At 57.6% G+C, this 16,726-nt stretch overlaps 7 protein-coding genes across 7 annotated transcripts; 4 read left to right on the top strand and 3 right to left on the bottom strand.

The window, feature by feature from the left end:
- Window positions 1–59: 59 nt before the first annotated feature.
- CMQ_5797 (chitin synthase b) lies at window positions 60–3,488 on the top strand (the record flags this gene model as incomplete). Its single annotated transcript, XM_014313384.1, has 1 exon — window positions 60–3,488. The coding sequence occupies one exon, from the start codon at window positions 60–62 to the stop codon at window positions 3,486–3,488; it is 3,429 nt and encodes a 1,142-aa protein (XP_014168859.1).
- A 164-nt stretch (window positions 3,489–3,652) lies between these two features.
- CMQ_5658 (ABC transporter) lies at window positions 3,653–5,590 on the bottom strand (the record flags this gene model as incomplete). The annotated part of the gene is made up of 1 exon (XM_014313245.1): window positions 3,653–5,590. The coding sequence occupies one exon, from the start codon at window positions 5,588–5,590 to the stop codon at window positions 3,653–3,655; it is 1,938 nt and encodes a 645-aa protein (XP_014168720.1).
- A 359-nt stretch (window positions 5,591–5,949) lies between these two features.
- Window positions 5,950–6,492, top strand: CMQ_5548 (20S proteasome maturation protein; the record flags this gene model as incomplete). Its single annotated transcript, XM_014313135.1, has 2 exons — window positions 5,950–5,952; window positions 6,007–6,492. 2 exons carry the CDS (start codon window positions 5,950–5,952, stop codon window positions 6,490–6,492), a joined length of 489 nt encoding a protein of 162 aa, XP_014168610.1.
- Window positions 6,493–7,135: 643 nt separating this feature from the next.
- Window positions 7,136–7,996, bottom strand: CMQ_5785 (uncharacterized protein; the record flags this gene model as incomplete). Its single annotated transcript, XM_014313372.1, has 2 exons — window positions 7,136–7,287; window positions 7,348–7,996. 2 exons carry the CDS (start codon window positions 7,994–7,996, stop codon window positions 7,136–7,138), a joined length of 801 nt encoding a protein of 266 aa, XP_014168847.1.
- Window positions 7,997–10,295: 2,299 nt separating this feature from the next.
- Window positions 10,296–11,123, top strand: CMQ_5727 (uncharacterized protein; the record flags this gene model as incomplete). The annotated part of the gene is made up of 2 exons (XM_014313314.1): window positions 10,296–10,444; window positions 10,499–11,123. 2 exons carry the CDS (start codon window positions 10,296–10,298, stop codon window positions 11,121–11,123), a joined length of 774 nt encoding a protein of 257 aa, XP_014168789.1.
- Window positions 11,124–11,529: 406 nt separating this feature from the next.
- On the bottom strand, window positions 11,530–14,305 carry CMQ_5565 (ap-2 adaptor complex subunit; the record flags this gene model as incomplete). Its single annotated transcript, XM_014313152.1, has 6 exons — window positions 11,530–11,782; window positions 11,987–13,159; window positions 13,231–13,595; window positions 13,658–13,733; window positions 13,787–14,136; window positions 14,261–14,305. The coding sequence occupies 6 exons, from the start codon at window positions 14,303–14,305 to the stop codon at window positions 11,530–11,532; spliced, it is 2,262 nt and encodes a 753-aa protein (XP_014168627.1).
- An 837-nt stretch (window positions 14,306–15,142) lies between these two features.
- Window positions 15,143–15,856, top strand: CMQ_5769 (er membrane duf1077 domain protein; the record flags this gene model as incomplete). Its single annotated transcript, XM_014313356.1, has 3 exons — window positions 15,143–15,280; window positions 15,354–15,718; window positions 15,784–15,856. The coding sequence occupies 3 exons, from the start codon at window positions 15,143–15,145 to the stop codon at window positions 15,854–15,856; spliced, it is 576 nt and encodes a 191-aa protein (XP_014168831.1).
- Window positions 15,857–16,726: the final 870 nt, after the last annotated feature.

The raw sequence follows: 16,726 nt of genomic DNA, 5'->3' as shown, positions 1-16,726 counted from the left end.
GCAACGAACGAGTCAACGAACGCCACCTGTTTCCCGCGGCCCCTCCTGCCTGAGCAGCAATGGATCCAGGCATGCCGACGCGGCCGCCCGACTACTATCTGGGCGGCGGGGCATCTTCGTCGCCGGCGGGGATGCACAGCCGCGGCAATCCGGCTGCGATCCGACTGCTGACATCATTTGACGGCGGCAGCCTGGACGAGGAGGCAGCTCCGGCGCCACGACACATGAGCAACAGCAACATGACGCGGACGGGCAGTCCGAACCGGGTAGCAGCGGCTGTGCTGACGCTCGAGGACCGGGTGCGGTCAACGGAGCAGCAGCCACAGCGCGGAGCAGATGGATGGGCGACAGCAGCAGCGGGCAGCGCGGGTCGATACCAGACACCGTCGCTGCTGTCGGATCCGTTTCTAGGCAGCAGCTCGCGGGCATCGTCGATTCTGGAGCCGCCGGTGATGATGCCGCCGCCGGAGTCGATGTATGCGCCGATGCGGACAGTTCGCAGCGACTTTAGCAGCGGGACCAGCCTGCGACCAGCGTCGCCGACGCGGCCTTGGACGCCATCGGTGAGCGGGCTGCACCACCACCAGTACAGCCGGGTGCCGCCGCCGGTGCCGCTGCAGTACGAGCCGGCGGAGATCAACGGCAGTCCGCGGCCGGGGACGCCGTCATCACGGTACGGCGGCAGTCCAAGGCGGCCGCTGCCACCAGCGCCGCTCTTCTCGGAGGTGGGCAGCATTCGGACGTCGACGTTTGCAGACGACGCGACGGTGTCGATTCCGCTGGGCGGCGGTGGCGACGACGACTTCAGCCAGCTGTCGTCAGGGCTCAGCCACGAGCCGTACGGCGAGGAGCTGGACGAAGACCTGGAAGCCGGCAGCGACGACGCGTTCCGGCCGGCGTACCACCACCACAATATGTCGCAGGCCACGCTGAACGAGGACGGTAGTGTGGGCGAAGACATTGCCGACGTGCTGCGGCGAAAAGAAGGCATGGGACAGGGACAGTATGGCGAGCAGGAGTACAGGGATTATGGAGATCACGTGTACGACCGGAATGAGTACGATCAGAACGAGTACGACCAAAACGAGTATGGCCAGAATGAGCTGGACCAGAACGAACTGGGCGACGCCAGCAGCCAGCTGCGTGCCAAGGTGGAACACTACGGCCCGGCGCCGGAGGGACGACAGGAGCGACGCGGCGTGCGCGAGCCGCAGATGAGCAAGAAGGCGGTGCAGCTGATCAACGGCAAGCTGGTGCTCGAATGCAAGATCCCGACGATTCTGTTCAGCTTTCTGCCGCGACGCGACGAGGTGGAGTTCACACACATGCGTTACACAGCAGTCACGTGCGATCCGGACGACTTTGTCAGCCGGGGGTATAAGTTACGCCAGAACATTGGGCGGACGGCGCGCGAGACGGAGCTGTTCATCTGCGTGACGATGTACAACGAGGACGCGTACGGGTTCACGCGGACGATGCACGCGATCATGAAGAACATTGCGCACTTTTGCGGACGCAGCAAATCGCGCACCTGGGGCGAGCTGGGGTGGCAGAAGATCGTGGTGTGCGTGGTGTCGGACGGACGCGAAAAGATCCATGCACGAACGCTGGATGCACTGGCAGCCATGGGAGTGTACCAGCACGGGATCGCGAAGAACTACGTGAACCAGAAGGCGGTGCAGGCGCACGTGTACGAGTACACGACGCAGGTGTCGCTGGACTCAGACCTCAAGTTCAAGGGAGCGGAAAAGGGCATCGTGCCGTGCCAGATGATTTTCTGCCTGAAGGAACGCAACCAGCGGAAGCTCAACTCGCACCGGTGGTGCTTCAACGCGTTTGGGCAGGCGCTGAACCCGAACGTGTGCATCCTACTGGACGTGGGGACGCAGCCGGGCAAGACGTCGCTGTACCACCTGTGGAAAGCGTTTGACACGGACTCGAACGTGGCGGGAGCCTGTGGAGAGATCAAGGCGATGAAGGGCCGGTTTGGCGGCAACCTGCTGAACCCGCTGGTGGCGTCGCAGAACTTTGAGTACAAGATGAGCAACATCCTGGACAAGCCGCTGGAAAGCGTGTTCGGCTACATCACGGTGCTGCCGGGAGCTCTGAGCGCGTACCGCTACCACGCGCTGCAAAACGACGAGACCGGCCACGGACCACTGAGCCAGTACTTCAAGGGCGAGACGCTACACGGCCAGCACGCAGACGTGTTCACGGCCAACATGTACCTGGCCGAGGACCGGATCCTGTGCTGGGAGCTGGTGGCGAAGCGCGGCGAGCGCTGGGTGCTCAAGTACGTCAAGGGCTGTACGGGCGAGACTGACGTGCCCGACACGGTGCCCGAGTTTATCAGTCAGCGACGACGCTGGCTGAACGGCGCCTTTTTTGCGGCCGTCTACTCGCTGGTGCACTTCCGGCAGGTCTGGGCGACCGACCACACGTTTGCGCGCAAGGTGCTGCTGCATGTCGAGTTTTTCTACCAGTTTGTGCAGCTGCTGTTTACGTACTTTTCGCTGGCGAATTTCTACCTGACGTTTTACTTTGTGGCTGGCGGCCTGGCCAATCCGAAGTCGGACCCGTTTGGCCACAACGTCGGGCTGTACATCTTCACGGTGCTGCGCTACACGTGCGTGCTGCTGATCTGCACGCAGTTTATCCTCTCGCTGGGCAACCGACCGCAGGGATCGCGGCGTCTGTACGTGGCCGGCATGGTGATCTACGCCATCATCATGACGTACACGACGTTTGCCTGTCTGTACATTATCGTGGAGCAGCTCAAGGACTCGACGGCCATCTACATTGGCAACAACGTGTTTACGAGCCTGATCATCTCGACCATGTCGACGGTCGGGCTGTACTTTGTCATGTCGTTCCTCTATCTGGACCCGTGGCACATGTTCACGTCGTCGGCACAGTACTTTGCCCTGCTGCCGAGCTACATCTGCACGCTGCAGGTGTATGCGTTTTGCAACACGCACGACGTGACGTGGGGCACCAAGGGCGACAACGTGCTGCGCACGGATCTAGGTGGTGCCGTCGGCCAGGGCAGCACGGTCGAGCTGGAGATGCCGTCGGAGCAGCTCGACATTGACAGCGGCTACGACGAGGCGCTGCGCAATCTGCGTGACCGCGTCGAGGTGCCGGTGCTCGGTCCGTCCGAGTCTCAGCTGCAGGAGGACTACTACCGCAGCGTGCGCACGTACATGGTCGTCAGCTGGATGATCGCCAACGCCATCCTGGCCATGGCCGTGTCCGAGGTCTATGGCGTCGACAGCATCGGTACCAACCTGTACCTGCGCTTCATCATGTGGTCGGTCGCCGCCCTGGCCGCCTTCCGCGCCATCGGTTCTACCACCTTTGCCGTCATCAACGTCGTCAACATGGTCGTCGAGGGGCGCGTGCGCCTGTCGCTGCACATGCCCTCGTGGGCCGGTGGCCTGGGGTCGCGGATGAGCGAGAAACTGAGCAGCATTGGGAGTCTACGATGAGGTCACGTGTATTTAGATCACGGGATCTAACACGTGGTGGTAATGTAGGATACGGAAGGAACGAGGGACAACGACGGTATACCACGTCCATTTGGACTTTGGAGTTTGGCGTGTTTTAGAGTCATAGTGATTTTAGTGAGATGTCACTGTACTGTGGCAATCGATCAATCGACTGAACTTTCAACTGTACTCATCTGTCCCCAAATATCATCCCAGCGACGACGACTGGTCCGCAGGGGACCATCGAGGCGGCCGAAGCGCGGTGGCCGTCCGGTGTTGGCCTCTGGTAGGCACAGCCACTCGCGCACGATGTCGGGGACCTCTTCTCGGACGTGAGCGATGCAGATGAGGGCCTGACGGTCGGTGAGGCCGGTGAGGCGGTCGTGGTGCGGGATGCCGTGGCTGAGGAAGTGGGCGCACTTGTCGCGGACGCGTTCGTCCATGCCGCTGAAAGCCTCGTCGAGGACGACGATGTCGGGGTGCTTGATGGCAGCGCGGACGAGCAAGAGGACACGCTGTGCGCTAAAGGAAAGCTCGCCAAAGAGGGGGACATCGGTCGAGCTCCCTCCGCGGCTCGTCCCCAGCTCTGGCGCGAACCACTGCAGACAGGCATCGACCAAGTCCGGGGCCTCGGCTGACAGCTGTGGCCGCGACCGGAACGTGTCGGCCCAGGCACTCTCAACGACCTGGCGAGCCGTCAGGCTGCGCGGCATGTGCTGGTGGACCTCGGGGCTTGAGTGGCCGATGCGGGCCTGAATGTCCCAGAAGGTAAGGGGGGGCCGGTAGGGGACCGACGACGACGACGACGAGTCCGATGGCCGTTCCGGCAGACGGCTGCGGCCAAACAGCCGGATCGGCAGCGAATACGTCTGCGGATGGTCCGAGCACAGCAGCGACACGAGCGTGGTCTTGCCGGAGCCGTTGGGCCCAAACAGGCCCCAGCGCTCGCCGCGTCGAACGGTCCAGACGAGCCCAGACGAGGCCTGGGAGCTGTCGGTCCAGTTGCCCAGCACCACATGATCGCCATACTGCACCCGACAGCCGTCCATCTCGACGAGGGGCTCACCGAGGGGGGTGGGGGTAGTCTTTACTGTTTGTGTTGGTTGTATTGGATGTGTCTCCTCGTCCAATCCCCGACCTTGGATTCCTCGATCCGTCAACAGCCGGCCCATCTCGCCGAGCGTGCGCACCGGCATCTTGTCGTCCTCAGCCAGCGTGCCGGCCCGCACGCCACGCACATAGCTGCGCAGCCGGTCCAGCACCATGTCGCGTGGCCCCATGGCCGCCACCTGGCAATCTGTCCGCAAATACGCCAGATGAGTGATCCAGGTCGGCAGTGGGTCCTGTGGCCGTGAGCTCAGAACCAGCTGCGGCTCGGCGGCCGCGGCCATATCGCGCAGCAGAGGACTCAGTCCGGCCACTGTCGGTGGGTCCAGGCCCATGAATGGCTCGTCCAGCAGCAGCACGGCCGGTCGCATCAGCAGTGCTCGTCCGATGCGAGCGCGCCGGCCCTGGCCGTTGGACAGAAAGGCCACCGGCAGGTCCAGCAGGCTGTCGAGCCGCAGATCACAGACGACGCGCTCAAATAGACCGGACGAGGACGACGGCCTCTGGTCGGTGCCCTCGTACGGATTCAGCTCCGTGTTGCCGCCAAGGTAGTCGCGCAGCGAAAAGTCGGTCGTCTCGCGCAACGACTCATACCGCGCCGACAGGTAGGCCGACGTGGCCGGACCCAGACCGCTGCCCTCGGTGTCGAACCCGACATAGCGCAGGGCCTGTGAGGCGCTCTTGAGCCGCGCCGGCACCGCTTCGGTGGCCAGATACGGAAACGACCGGGCCGCTGGAGGCAGGCAGATGTGCTGGCCCTGCAGGAGCTGCAGAAAGGTCGTCTTGCCGGACAGAGAGGGCCCGACAACACACCAGGACGACGCGCCATCGCCTGCAGGCAGCTCGAAGCGCAGATTCGAAAACAGCGGCCGGTGGCCCTGGGCTGCTTGCGGACCGGTTCTCGCTGGCACTGAACTGGGATGCTGTCGGTAAAAGGTGCCGTTGGCGATCCGCACAATGGGCGGCCGCACCGACAGCGCCGACAGGGACGGCATGGGCAGAGTGTTTCGCGCTCTGTCACAGACGGCAGAGTCATGCCAGGGACAAGCCAGACAGTCTGTCTTCTGCCGTATGCAGATCAAAGTCTCGACTATCATACAGGTTGTAGGTGGGCGGGGAGACTAAGCGGGTTCCACCACGTGACTTGGTGGACTGAATAGGTGGGGCTTTCAAGCCACAAGCTGTGCCACACGACGGCGAGCTGTAGCTGCGAATGCAAGCTGCAGCCTGTTTGCAGCCAAGTCCGTTTCCAGCGACGACAGGTCAACTCGGCTCAACACTGCACATAGCCATCACGACCGCACGACCGCACGACCGCACGACCGCACGACTACACGACCGCACAACGCACAACATGGTAGGCCAGCCGTTTCCGTGCGTCTGCCGCGGGCGCCCACGCTAATCTGTGCAGTCTCTCCGCATCGTCCCGGCCGACGTGCACACGGCCTCGTTCAGCCATATTGGCGCCCGGGAAAAGGGCGCCCCGTCGGCACCGGGCCTACACGACTTGCTCCGGCGAGGCGTTGGTCCGACCAAGGCGACGACGAGCCCCGACGCCGCATCGACACCCGACTCGGCACATCCCCTCGAGGCGCGGCTGAAGCAGTGGGAGGCCACGCGCGAGGCGCTGCGCATGGAAACGCTGCGGCGGGCCTTTGGCGTGGCCGAGCCGGTGCGCCGCGGCATGGAGCTCAAGATCACGCGCGAGGGCGAGTGGCGGCCGCAGGTGCTGCGGTCGGCCGGTGGCGTCGGTATGGGCCAGCTGCCACGCAGCGTCCACGAGGACATCCTGATGGCCTGTGAGGCTACCGTCGAGTGGGAAGACGTCTTTGCCGGCGACGAGACCCGGACCGTGCCCGGGATGCACGACGAGATGGAGCGGAAGCTGCGGATGTAGGAGGACGAGAGGATACACAAGAGGTGGAAAGAACCATTATGCGTACGAGAGAACCCTTCATTCCAACAAGTCTAGAAATACGGACAAAAACAGCATAACAACATCGCTGCGCTCTCGTCAGGACGATTCTATCATGCGTGTTCTGTAAATTATACTGGATTCACGCTCACAACTAGTAGGAAACACAACAGAAGCACCCAGAACATGCCGGGCATACAAACATAAACATAACACGGAAACAACTTGATAGGACGCCAGTCGCATCTCTCCGTACAAAGAACAAATAAACATGCAGCAATCCCGGAATAAAACAGCCCATGCCTATACCCAAGCAAAATAAAAAATGTATGCGTGTGTTCATTAAGATCCGCAAGTGTGGCCGCGACCGTCCCTCTCAGTCTCAACGGGACGACTACTCATATGCCTACAGGCATTTGCATGCATGTTCGCTCGTGTCAGATGCAGCAGGAGACCCAGAGCAGAAACAACACAAAGCAGCCCCGTCTCCGGCAGACATTTCCGTCCAAAATCAGAAAAACAGCAAAACGGAGAGGCGGGCTGGAGGTGAAGCACAATGCAAGATACAACCGACGAATCTCCGACATACCAGCCAGAGAAAAATCACACCGCCGTGATGAGCCGCCTATAAAATCACACAGCAGCCAGCACCGCCTTCCCGGCTGCGCAATACCCTGCCGTTGGTATTGTTCTTCGTGGTCTCGTCATCGTCCACCAGCTCGGCCGGCTTGACCGACATGTGGACGACGTTGGGCGCCTCTGCACTAAAGTGGTATGCTGCAAGCACGGTCATGGTCAGCAGGTCGTCCCAGAGTCATTGTGTGTCATGGTACATACTCGTCAGCTGCTCCTTGTCGTCGAGAAGCTTGCCAAAGTGGATCAAGCGGATGCTGCTGGGGCTAGCTGGCTTGCCCTCCCACTCATCACGCCATTCGCGAAGAATCAGTTCTTTCAGCTTGTAGACAGATACACTGAACGGGTCCTTCTTCCCAGACTCCGTCACACCAGGAACGTCGACGTTTCGCTTGGCCAGGTACTTCTCATCGATGCGGTAAGGATGTCTCGCACCCGTTGGCAGCAACAGCGTGATGTTGCACACCACAGTGTCGTCCACCGCCGCTCCTGAGATTGTTCCATCATCCGGAGCCCCGATCGACAATGAATCTCCACGATTCCGTGTTACTGCCGCCACCGCCGGCTGCACAAGTCCGTCCGTGGTCGCAGCGACTGCAGAGGAAGACGCCTCGGGCTCGGCTGTCTCCTTCTGTTTGTCTTTGTTTTCCGTCGCAGCCACGCCCTCGCCTGCAACACCGCTGACAGTCGCTGTTTCATCCTCCTCCCCCGTCTCGGCACCAGTCGTCTCTGTCGCTGCTGTCGTTGCTGTCGTTGCTGTTGATGCTACTGTAGCATCTCCCGCAATGGGTAGGACCTTAGCCGCCACGACACTTTCCTTCGCGCCACTCATAACAGGCTCCGCGTCGGCCATTGTTCCGGTCTTCGTTCAGGTGCAGATGCGTAAGTCGACTTGCGCCAGTGTCAACCTGATTTTTCTTCGTGCAAAACACAATTAGGCTCGGTTGTATCAGAGCGTGTCGCGTCTTCCTGCCGCTGACGAGCCTGGTGTTGGCAAACGAGGCAAGGTGGGTAGTGTGCCGCGTATGAGAAGCCTACGGCAGACTGTACGGTGGATGGCTGGCGTGTACCCGTTGTCACACGATCCTGTCTTACCTCTTACCGGGAAAACGTGCAGCAATGTATGGTAGGCCGGCGAATAACGCAATTCTTGAGCGTCTTGCTGATCGTCGAGTAAGCTGGGCAAAAGGGGGCGACAGCACAACGGCAGGCGAAATCAGTTGATCTCAGACGGACCGGGCGAGAGAAAAAGGCAAAAATGCAAGTCTTTTCTTGGCTATCGAGCCGTGCACGAGGCCATGGAGACTGGATATTATGATACTATGCAGTAGGCTGGGCGAGATCGAGAAAGCCAATCAAAGGATTGAATGCGTGGACTTGGCACAAGCAAACAATTGAGCGGTCGGTATAAGCAAAATAGGTATCAACTCAACGTGATGATAATGGTGTCATGCAACACAAAACAATAATGCAGTCTGCTCTTTTTGTGGAGTGCGGAAGAGAGGGCGTGCGTGTGCGAAAAGAGAGGGAAGAAAGAAGGATGCGAGACAAGCCGACCAGTGGAAAGGAGCTTGCAGCGGGTCAGTGTCTCCAAGCGTGTTGCCGCTGAAAGATAGGTGACCGATTGGTCCGAAGGAGTCGACGCCTTCCAGGGAACAGGCTACTAAAATAATAGGGGTCCTGATGACAAAGGCCGGGCAAAAAAGGTGTCTAGCAGCCAGTAGGCAAAAAGCAGGAGGGAAGAGGAAGGAGGTTGTGAACAAACACGGAATCGGATAAAAAAGAAAGAAAAGAAAGGAGGAGGCAGGAAAAGAAATAGCAGCAGAAGCAAAGCAGAAGCAATACAACGCAAAAGCGGCAGAACCCCCACATCGCATTATAGGGCCGCTGCAGCTGAGGGTTTCGAGGTTCGTTCAAGACTACTCCAATCACCTCCTGCCCAACCGGCGGCTTCACCGTGCCACACGGTGGGCCCAACTATTCCAAGGCCTAGATTTGTTTGCTTGACGGCCAGTATTTGCCCCTTCCATTTTGCTCGTGTTGTCGCCATTGCCGAGCACGCCGAATGGGCCGAAATCGGTATTGCCTCTGGCAAACTCTTCACTCGTCGGCTACTGTCGATATCGATCAGGCCAAGGCATTTTTGCACCTTTGCCATCCTTGCCATCCGTGCCTTTCCTGCACGTGCAGAGCGCATGCTAGACTGCGACAGAGATAAGCATTGCAGACACTATTTTCGTGTCATGAATTCATCGTCTTTTTCGAGTCGGGTTACAGCGGCAAGACATGTGGGCCACCGAAGCTAACAACTGGTAAGATATCATAAAGAAGAGGGCAAGGGCGCATAATCGCAATGTCTTTCATTGGGTGACCACCACAAGTTGCGTGATACTACCATACTTTGGACAATAGAGGCCGTCGTGGAGCAATCGATCCGGTCTTGCGGCTACATATAGCCTCCTGCGCAATCTCGCTGTCCACTTCGTCAACTTTACGAAATAGCCCCTGCACTTACCCCAGACAACGATTGCTAAGAGTTCCACCCCGCAAGCAATCAGACCCGCCCGAGCCGTAGGCAGGTTGCTAGCCGCATGACAAGGGTCGCTCGTATTTATCCGCCTTCCTTGAGTATGCATCTACACCTTTAGATCCGGCTGCATTGACTTCAGTCATGTTTATGTTATCACTATAACATACCAGAGATTGAATATACTTCGTAGGATCTTCAGTCTTGGAGAAGAAACTCTGGCTACAGAATAGGCAGAATGATCGTCCCAGTGCCAGATGTGAAGCCATCTTCATCTTAAGAGGTGACGACGATAAGGAGCGCGATATCCCACATGGAGTTTCATCATGAGTGAATACGCTATGACAGTTACATCTTAAGGTGACACAAAAGGCCTCTAGTGATGTTATTTTCACGCTCTTTCCTATTTCATAGTCGTGGTAGATGCGTCGCTCCTTCCGCTTTCTACCAGTTACTCCTGCTCCCTGCCACTTTCTTGCCAGTCGCCTGATTTTTCTGGACATACATCTGCCCGGAATTTTTCTCTTGAAAGCTTCCTTCAACTAAAAAGCTCAGATTTCAAGAGCCATTTCGATTTCCATCTTGTCTACTTCTACGCCTCACAACTTCAGCCAGCACCGAAACCATGCTTATCACCAGGGCCGTCCGTCTTGGTGCTACATTTCTTGTAGTTGCCTACCAAGCCGATGCTTTTCATTGTGGAAGAGGTGATGGCTCACTGGGTGATGCCTTCACCACCTACCTGAGCCCCAATATCACGATCCACAAAACAACGTATGTATTGTCGCTCACTGTTTACGACATGGCAGCGAACTAATCACTTTGTAGTGATCTGGTTGCTAGCACTGTCTCCAACGCGACTTTCACAATTTACAAAGCCAGCTACACCGGCGAGCCGGATACGCGAGTCTTGACCAGCGTGGCCGTCTCGACCGTAACAGCTGCCGTGCCTGAGCTGGCCCAGCAGCACAAAGGCATGCACCTTCATCGTGCGGTGACAACAGTCACCGAGATCGAGGACTACGGCACACTGCCCACAGCAGTTTCTCATTCGACTTCTACCAAGGAAACAGGTGCCATTGGAACAACCCAAGTTTATACAACCCCAGACGTCAGACCCACACCGACAACCAAAGATACAACCGTGGTTGTCAGTCCTACGGGGACAGTCTCTACCACGAGACCTGGGGAGATGGCATCCACGGGCAGTTCCGCTTCTTTCAGATCGTCTCTGTCCGTGAGCTCTAGCACGCCGGTCACAGCATCCAGCGCGTCAGTTCAGCCCAGCTTGACCATTCCCCCGACCGAAAGCGAGACGACTCCCATTACAACGCCCACAAGCATTCACCACTCCGGCAGTGCCCATTCGGCCCACGGATCGCACAACTCGCTTCTCGCTGTCATGGGTGCATCCCTGTTCTCCATTGCTCTGGCATTTGTGGTAGCCGCCTGAATTACAGACGGGATACTCTGTCTCAATCGGGTTCCGCAAGAGACGTAAGTTGATAGCGAAAACAAAGGTGATGGTCGGCTTGAATTTAGGGGGCATAAAGTAGACCACACGAAGAGGAAACAACATGTCAGACGAAATGCTATAGTTTTAAGGTCAAATTAACCTGACGCGGGATATGTGAGTAACGGACGAGTTGAGCAAGGCACAAGGATGTCTATTATTACAGCTAGGACATTTCATTTTAGTCGAAAATACAAATCAATTTTCCAAAAAGGACCGCTATACTGAAAATACAACATTAGCCCAAACTCTTCGCCTTTGTCAGGGCAAACCAATCACATAAAGATCCTGACCACATGGAATGCTTTCCTATATACCAATTACACGCACGCCGCAGAGGACCTCGCTACAACAGCAGATCCCCGTTGTTCATCACCCCTTGTGATGGATGAAACACAGACTGCGGTGCGTTTTGGTTGACCAGATATCCGCCGCCGCCAAACGCGTCAGGCTGCTCCTGGATGCGCATCTGAGAAAAGTACATGTCGGCCTCCTCGATGGCGTTGCCGTTGGCCTGGCCGCCGGCATTTTGGCCCTGCACGTCGCGGCTGAGCAGGTCGATGTTAGACGGCTGGCCGCCGTTGCCCAGCATGGAAAGGCTCTTGTTCGAGTCGTACAGCAGGTCGACCGGCATCCCTGACATCGGCTGCTGGTACATCTGCTGCTGATACTGCATCTGCATCTGCATCTGCTGCTGCTGCTGTAGGATTTGTTGTTGCTGTTGCTGTTGTTGCTGCTGCTGCTGCTTCTGTTGCTGCTGCTGGATGAGCTGTTGCTGGGAGGCCGGTGATAGGGCCATGGACAGCGCGGAGCCCTTGTTCGAGCTGGGCTGCCGCTGCAGCGCAGGCGAGTCCTGCAGGCGCCGTGGTCGGGCCGAGCGGAAGACGGTCTGCACGGGCTTGAGGTAGACGGTAGCCAGGGTGCCGACGTTGAGGCACATCTCCTCCAGGGTCTGCGGGTCCAGACGCTCGGCCTCGGCCGTGATGGAAGGCTTCTCGCCCATGACAACCTGTTTGGCGGCCTCCATGTCGGTCGAGAGCAGACGCCAGTACATGTATGCCCGGTCGCGCAGGTCTGGGTTGTCGGTCTCCTCGGTCGCCCACTTGAGGACGCGCGGAACGAGCTCCTGGCCTTTGGTCGGACGCTGGATGAAGAGCTTCACCGTGGCCGTCAGCAGGGACAGCTGCACCTCGACCGGCTCCTCGGCAAAGGAGAAGAGAAAGTCTTCCAAGAGCACGTCCGCGTTCTCAATCCGGCTGGCGTACTGGCCAATGACCCACACCATCGCGGCCTTGGCCTCGGGCTCGTCTAACGAGTCTAGGTTCTCGCAGAGGGTCCCGATAATGGACTCGTACTGGTTGGGGTACTTGCGGAAGATGTTGCGGATCACGACGGTGGCCTCCTGCACAATGTATGTGACCTTGGTGGCGACGAGGTCGAGCAGCAGGTTGATGCAGCGGCGGGCCGCCGGCTCGATCTTGATAGCAAGCTTGCCGATGGCACGGACGGCCTTGCGAACAAAGTGCACGTCGATCTCGGTAGCGTACTCCCGGAGCTCCGTGAGCACCTCGTCAATGTTTTTCTCGCTGGCGAGCATGAAGATTAGCTCGAGCTTCGTCACCTTGACGTAGATCGGGTCGTTGTATTTGCAGAAGAACACGCGGATGTCGTTTCGCAGCACCTCTGGCCGGCGTTGCAGGATGAGCAGAGCATTGCGCAGAGCCAGGTACTGGACCTCAGGGCCCTTAGCCAAAAGGGTGACGAGCGGCGGCGACAGCTTCCTGCACAGCGCCGAGATCTGCTTCTGGTCGGCAATGTAGTTCATGAGGTAGAGGATGACGCGGATGCACGTAAGCACCACAGCTGAGTTTGAGTGCGAGAGCCGTGGGGCGATGCGTTCGGCGAGGAGCGTCGCCTCGGTGGATTCCTGCGGCGTGTATGACATCAGAGCCTCGAGAATGTAGGTTTGACCCCATCTGCAGACACTGTGAGCAGGATGGAAGCGGAAGAGAAGAATATCAGTCAGCCAGACGTGACGAGGACCTACTCTGAGCAGTCGGGGAGAATAGACACCATCTTGGATGCATTGCCATAGTCGATAGTGAGCTTGATGGCATCGCTTCGCTCCCAGATGTCCATCAGACTGGCGAGGGCACTCGCCACAACGGTCGGGTTGTCGTCACGCAGCAGCGTGTTCAACCGGTCGATGAGGTCTGACCCTTCCACCATCGCCTTGTCGTGGTCGTAGAGCTTGGCGACGCAAAAAGCAGCTGTTTTGCGCACGTACGGGTCCGCGTCCTTTAGCAGCACCTTGACCAACGGTACAGTGGCCTCGACAAACTCCCGGACATGAACGTAGGACATTGTGCGCAGCGCAAGAGCGCGAACTAGCGGACTGGCGTTTTCCATATCCTGCGCATGCCATGTTAGTGGCGCATCGTCATGAAGGAGGAAGGGCATGCAGCGCAACACACATTCTCGAGAACGGGAATTGCCTTGACCGCAATCTCAGGGCGCATTCTTGAGTAGTTTACCAAGAAGAGGAAGCACCTGGGACGCCATTAGCTCATCGTCTTGGAGACCAGCACCGAGGCGACGCTCACATCTTCTTGATCTCGATGCTTTGGATATGCATGCATCCGATGATGTCGGGGAAGAGGGCAACCATGTCGTTGTTGCTCATGGTCATATTGGCGACGATCTTCTTGAGCGCGATCTTCTTGGCTGTATTGTTCTTGTCCTTCTTGCCGCCGCTGTTCAGCTCGAGGCGCAGCTCGGCAACCTTGCCCTGTGAAGTTTTTCGTCGTGAGTACAGGTGATCTGCCGGAGGCATATATGCCATGAACATTTCGGCAACATGAAGACGATGCGCCACGAAAATTGGGGACGGCGGTGGGCAGCACGCCGATAGTGGTGTGATGCCTGGAATGGGGACACAGCAAAAGTACAGTTGCTGTTCAAGATGAGGGGAAAGGGCATGACGATAGCATGGGGGTATAATGTCTGTCCGTGCGTCATACACGAGGAGGAGAAAGGGCAATCGAAGATGCGGTCGCAGGGAGAGGATGGGAACATACTCGAGCGAACAGCTTGGAGTCGCCACCTCCTTGTGAGCTCGACATGGCGATTGCTCTAAGAGTGGTCGGCCGTTATATCTCGAGGACTTATCGGTGTCTGGAGGGGGTGTCTGGAGGGGGTGCCAAGCGGACAGGATGTATCTTAGCTGGGTGCCGCAGCTGACGGGAGACTAATGTGACTGGCAGGGTTAATGAAGACGGTTAGCCTGGTGTCTGTTGTTTGCCATTGGACATGTATCATGCAGGTATATCGATACAAGAAAGTCGTGTGAAGACAAAAGGAAAAGAGAGAAGGGGTCTCTGGGATTTTCGCAGATCACAACGGCAGCACAGCACCAGATCTGGACCGATGTTACCGCATTTGAAGCAACGGGAGGTCTAAGGAGCGCTGTTCTCTGTCTTTTCCCGCCGTGGTCTTACCAATTGGCAGCAACTGGAGCAATCGAAGCTTGGACAAGTTTGGCGGAGAGGATGCGTCCGAGAATGGCCAGGAAAGGCGGATAGGCGGCTTGTTGCAGGGGGACGTCGTTCCTGGGGAAATGGAGTCACTCCGGGGTGACTGGAAACTGCACTTCTGATCTCTAGCTGTCGTGTCTTTGGATGCTTTTTTTTGGTCGCGAGTTGGGCCAAGACCACCGACCGGTTCACCTGCTATATTCTCCAGCGATTCTGTGTCCCCTTTTTCCGACGCCACAGCGGCAAGGGGCGGAAGGTGGGGCGGAATGTCTACGGAGTAAGCACTGCCTGTTTAGTAAGATAACGACAGAAAAGTGGGCTGCAGTCGCTGGAAAATCAGGACAGCTCTTTATCTCGTAGCAGCTTACGAAACGACCATCGCTGGCCTCGACTAAGGAGAAAACAATGAGCCACAGCAGACACACCATGTCGGAACTCAAGCTTGTGCCCGCAGCACCGCCCAGATGGGTTCTTGAGCTGGAATCGCCACCTCCAAGAGCCAAGGCCAACGGTATCATCGACCCGGCGGGATTTCCCTCCCAGGCCCCATCGACTGGTGGAAAGGTATGCGCCTGCCTATGCGGCATCTCTCTTGTCGTTCTGCAGAGGGCGCCTTGCTGACCAATGGCGCGAGCAGAAACGCGATGGCAAGGACGCAAAAACGGCACCGCCGGCCAAGAAGCCGCCGACCCCAGAGCAGATGGACACGCTGAAGGTCAAAAAAGCATGGGAGGTGGCGCTGGCCCCGATCAAGAGCCTGCCCATGACGGCTATCATGATGTACATGTCGGGCAATTCCCTCCAGATCTTCACGATCATGACGGTCTTCATGGCGTTCAAGAACCCCATTGCCGGCCTGCTGGCCACACAGAGCACCTTTGAGCGGTTCGAGTCGCCGACCAACGGCGCCCAGCTGCTGCAAGTGAAGCTGGCATACGTGGTGTTTCAGTTTGTGGCGCTGGCGATGGGTGTCTGGAAGGTCAATGCGATGGGACTTTTGCCGTACGTTCTCGCCTCCTTGATCGGGCGGTTTTCGGCGTTTTCACAAAGGCTGACACATATTACAGGACTACACGGTCGGACTGGCTTGCTTGGGAATTCCAGCCGGATCCGTTGGAGGTCGCGGTACCAGCACTTTAAGCTGAGCTCTCAGTGCAGATGTGAAGATGGGCGGGCAACATCGAGTAAACTGTTTGAATATCTCTCTCTATAACTAAAACGACGAAAATGACCCTTCTATCATCCGAACATTTTGACCGTTGTGTTCTGCTACCCTGAGATTTGGTACTCTTGCCTCTTTGTCTTCCTCGGCTCCCTTGCTCTACTCAACTCCAGTTGGTATTCTGGCGCTGACAGCTGCAAGCTTTGCGTCCGCTAGCCACACTATCGACCTCCTTGGCTGCCTCAACGTTGCCGTTCCAAGGTATGCAGGCCTCCTCTTATAGGTGGCATACAATTTTGGGCGTTGTCGGCGTTACCGCTCATGACGCTACCGATGATCCGGTATTACCAGATATGTTGTCAGGCTCATGGCTCGGAGCAACACGCACATCAACAGATAGTCCGTCGGCATCGGTGTTGAACTCGCTTACGGAGTATCTGCGAGGGGTACCATGACTAGTATAGTTGCTCTGGGAGACTTGGACGTGCAGGCTTGTACCGACGTACGCTACAAGCTGAGACTGGACATGCTGGGTGCGTTGGGGCAGATGGGTTCGTACTTCTGCCCCGTGACTTGGGTCTGTGAGTTTGTGAGCGTGATAGATTGTCTTGGGATTTTTGGATGGCAGTCCCACATTGATGCGCAACAGAGTTCTCGCTGCTATTGTTGTGGACTTCAAGTACTCAGCAACACTGTCATGGCAGCCATTGTAAATCAAACGGGGGCAGAAGTGTATCCTCGACATCATCGTTACTCACCCAGACAGCGGGAAGCCAGTACGCCATGGCAAAGACAGGACAGCTTAGTGTCTCAAGTTAGTATACAATGGCTCTTGCAGTTGAAAGGAA

Source organism: Grosmannia clavigera (genome assembly GCF_000143105.1).
Source record: "Grosmannia clavigera kw1407 unplaced genomic scaffold GCSC_89, whole genome shotgun sequence".
Lineage (NCBI taxonomy): Eukaryota > Fungi > Ascomycota > Sordariomycetes > Ophiostomatales > Ophiostomataceae > Leptographium > Leptographium clavigerum.
The sequence above is the reverse complement of the archived record's forward strand: the minus strand, read 5'-3'. Positions and strand labels throughout refer to the sequence as shown.